General features: G+C 47.2%; 1 protein-coding gene across 2 annotated transcripts in view; it reads left to right on the top strand.

Annotated features, from left to right (window-relative positions):
• Positions 1 to 2,500, top strand: part of slit2 (slit homolog 2 (Drosophila)) — a 254,549-nt gene that overhangs the window by 138,910 nt on the left and 113,139 nt on the right. For both annotated transcript variants that reach the window (XM_036934274.1, XM_036934273.1), the window contains exon 14: positions 475 to 638. In XM_036934274.1, the coding sequence (XP_036790169.1) occupies positions 475 to 638 (164 nt within the window). The remainder of the gene's footprint in view (positions 1 to 474; positions 639 to 2,500) is intronic.

The raw sequence follows: 2,500 nt of genomic DNA, 5'->3' as shown, positions 1-2,500 counted from the left end.
TGGTCTGAGTCACTGGGATACTTAGGGGAGACGTGGTCTGAGACTAAAGACTGAGTCAATGGGATACTTAGGGAAGACGTGGTCTGAGTCACTGGGATACTTAGGGGAGACGTGGTCTGAGACTAAAGACTGAGTCACTGGGATACTTAGGGGAGACGTGGTCTGAGACTAAAGACTGAGTCACTGGGATACTTAGGGAAGACGTGGTCTGAGTCACTGGGATCCTTAGGGGAGACGTGGTCTGAGACTAAAGACTGAGTCAATGGGATACTTAGGGAAGACGTGGTCTGAGTCACTGGGATACTTAGGGAAGATGTGGTACTGAACTGTCTGTCTTTCTGTCTGTCTGTCTGTCTGTGTGTGTGTGTGTGTTTGTGTGTCTGTGTGTGTCTGTGTGTGTGTGTGTGTGTGTGTGTGTGTGTGTGTGTGTGTGTGTGTGTGTGTGTGTGTGTGTGTGTGTGTGTGTGTGTGTAGCCACCTGGCCCAGAACCCGTTTATCTGTGACTGCCATCTGAAGTGGCTGGCAGACTACCTCCAAGACAACCCGATTGAGACCAGCGGAGCTCGCTGCACCTCCCCCCGTCGCCTCGGCAACAAACGCATCGGACAGATCAAGAGCAAGAAGTTCCGCTGTTCAGGTAGAGACACAGAGAGACACACAGAGAGACACACACAGAGAGATACACACAGAGAGATACACAGAGAGAGATACACAGAGAGACACAGAGAGAGACACAGAGAGAGACACACAGAGAGATACACAGAGACACACAGAGAGATACACACAGAGAGACACACACAGAGAGATACACAGAGATACACACAGAGAGACACACAGAGAGATACACAGAGAGACACACAGAGAGACACACAGAGAGATACACAGAGAGACACACAGAGAGATACACAGAGAGATACACACAGAGAGATACACAGAGAGATACACAGAGATACACACAGAGAGACACACAGAGAGATACACAGAGAGACACACAGAGAGATACACAGAGAGACACAGAGAGAGACACAGAGAGAGACACACAGAGAGATACACAGAGACACACAGAGAGATACACACAGAGAGACACACACAGAGAGATACACAGAGATACACACAGAGAGACACACAGAGAGACACACAGAGAGATACACAGAGAGACACACAGAGAGATACACAGAGAGATACACACAGAGAGATACACAGAGATACACACAGAGAGACACACAGAGAGATACACAGAGAGACACACAGAGAGATACACACAGAGAGATACACAGAGAGATACACACAGAGAGACACAGAGAGATGCACAGAGAGACACACAGAGAGACACACAGAGAGATACACAGAGAGACACACAGAGAGATACACAGAGAGATACACACAGAGAGATACACAGAGAGATACACAGAGATACACACAGAGAGACACACAGAGAGATACACAGAGAGACACACAGAGAGATACACACAGAGAGATACACAGAGAGATACACACAGAGAGACACAGAGAGATACACACAGAGAGACACACAGAGAGATATACACAGAGAGATACACACAGAGAGATACACAGAGAGATACACACAGAGAGACACAGAGAGATACACACAGAGAGATATACACAGAGAGATACACAGAGAGATACACAGAGAGATACACACAGAGAGACACACAGAGAGACACACAGAGATATATACACAGAGAGATACACACAGAGAGATACACAGAGAGATACACACAGAGAGACACAGAGAGATACACACAGAGACACACACAGAGAGATACACAGAGTGATACACACAGAGAGACACAGAGAGATACACACAGAGAGACACAGAGAGATACACACAGAGAGACACACAGAGAGACACACAGAGAGATATACACAGAGAGATATACACAGAGAGACACACACACACACAGTCACACACACACACACACACAGACACACACACACACACACAGACACACACACACACACACACACACACACACACACACACACACACACACACACACACCACACACAGACACAGACACACACACACACAGAGACACACAGAGAGACACACAGAGAGACACACAGAGAGACACACAGAGAGATACACACAGAGAGACACACAGAGAGACACACAGAGAGATACACAGAGACACACAGAGAGACACACAGAGAGATACACAGAGACACACAGAGAGACACACAGAGAGACACACAGAGAGATACACACAGAGAGACACACAGAGAGACACACAGAGAGATACACAGAGAGATACACAGAGACACACAGAGAGATATACACAGAGAGACACACAGAAAGATACACAGAGAGATACACAGAGACACACAGAGAGACACACAGAGAGATACACAGAGAGACACACAGAGAGACACACAGAGAGACACACAGAGAGATACACACAGAGAGACACACAGAGAGACACACAGAGAGATACACAGAGAGATACACAGAGACACACAGAGAGATACACACAGAGA

This window comes from Oncorhynchus mykiss, chromosome 10 (genome assembly GCF_013265735.2).
Source record: "Oncorhynchus mykiss isolate Arlee chromosome 10, USDA_OmykA_1.1, whole genome shotgun sequence".
NCBI lineage: Eukaryota > Metazoa > Chordata > Actinopteri > Salmoniformes > Salmonidae > Oncorhynchus > Oncorhynchus mykiss.
Note: the sequence above shows the minus strand (reverse complement) of the source record. Positions and strands in the feature narration are given on the sequence as shown.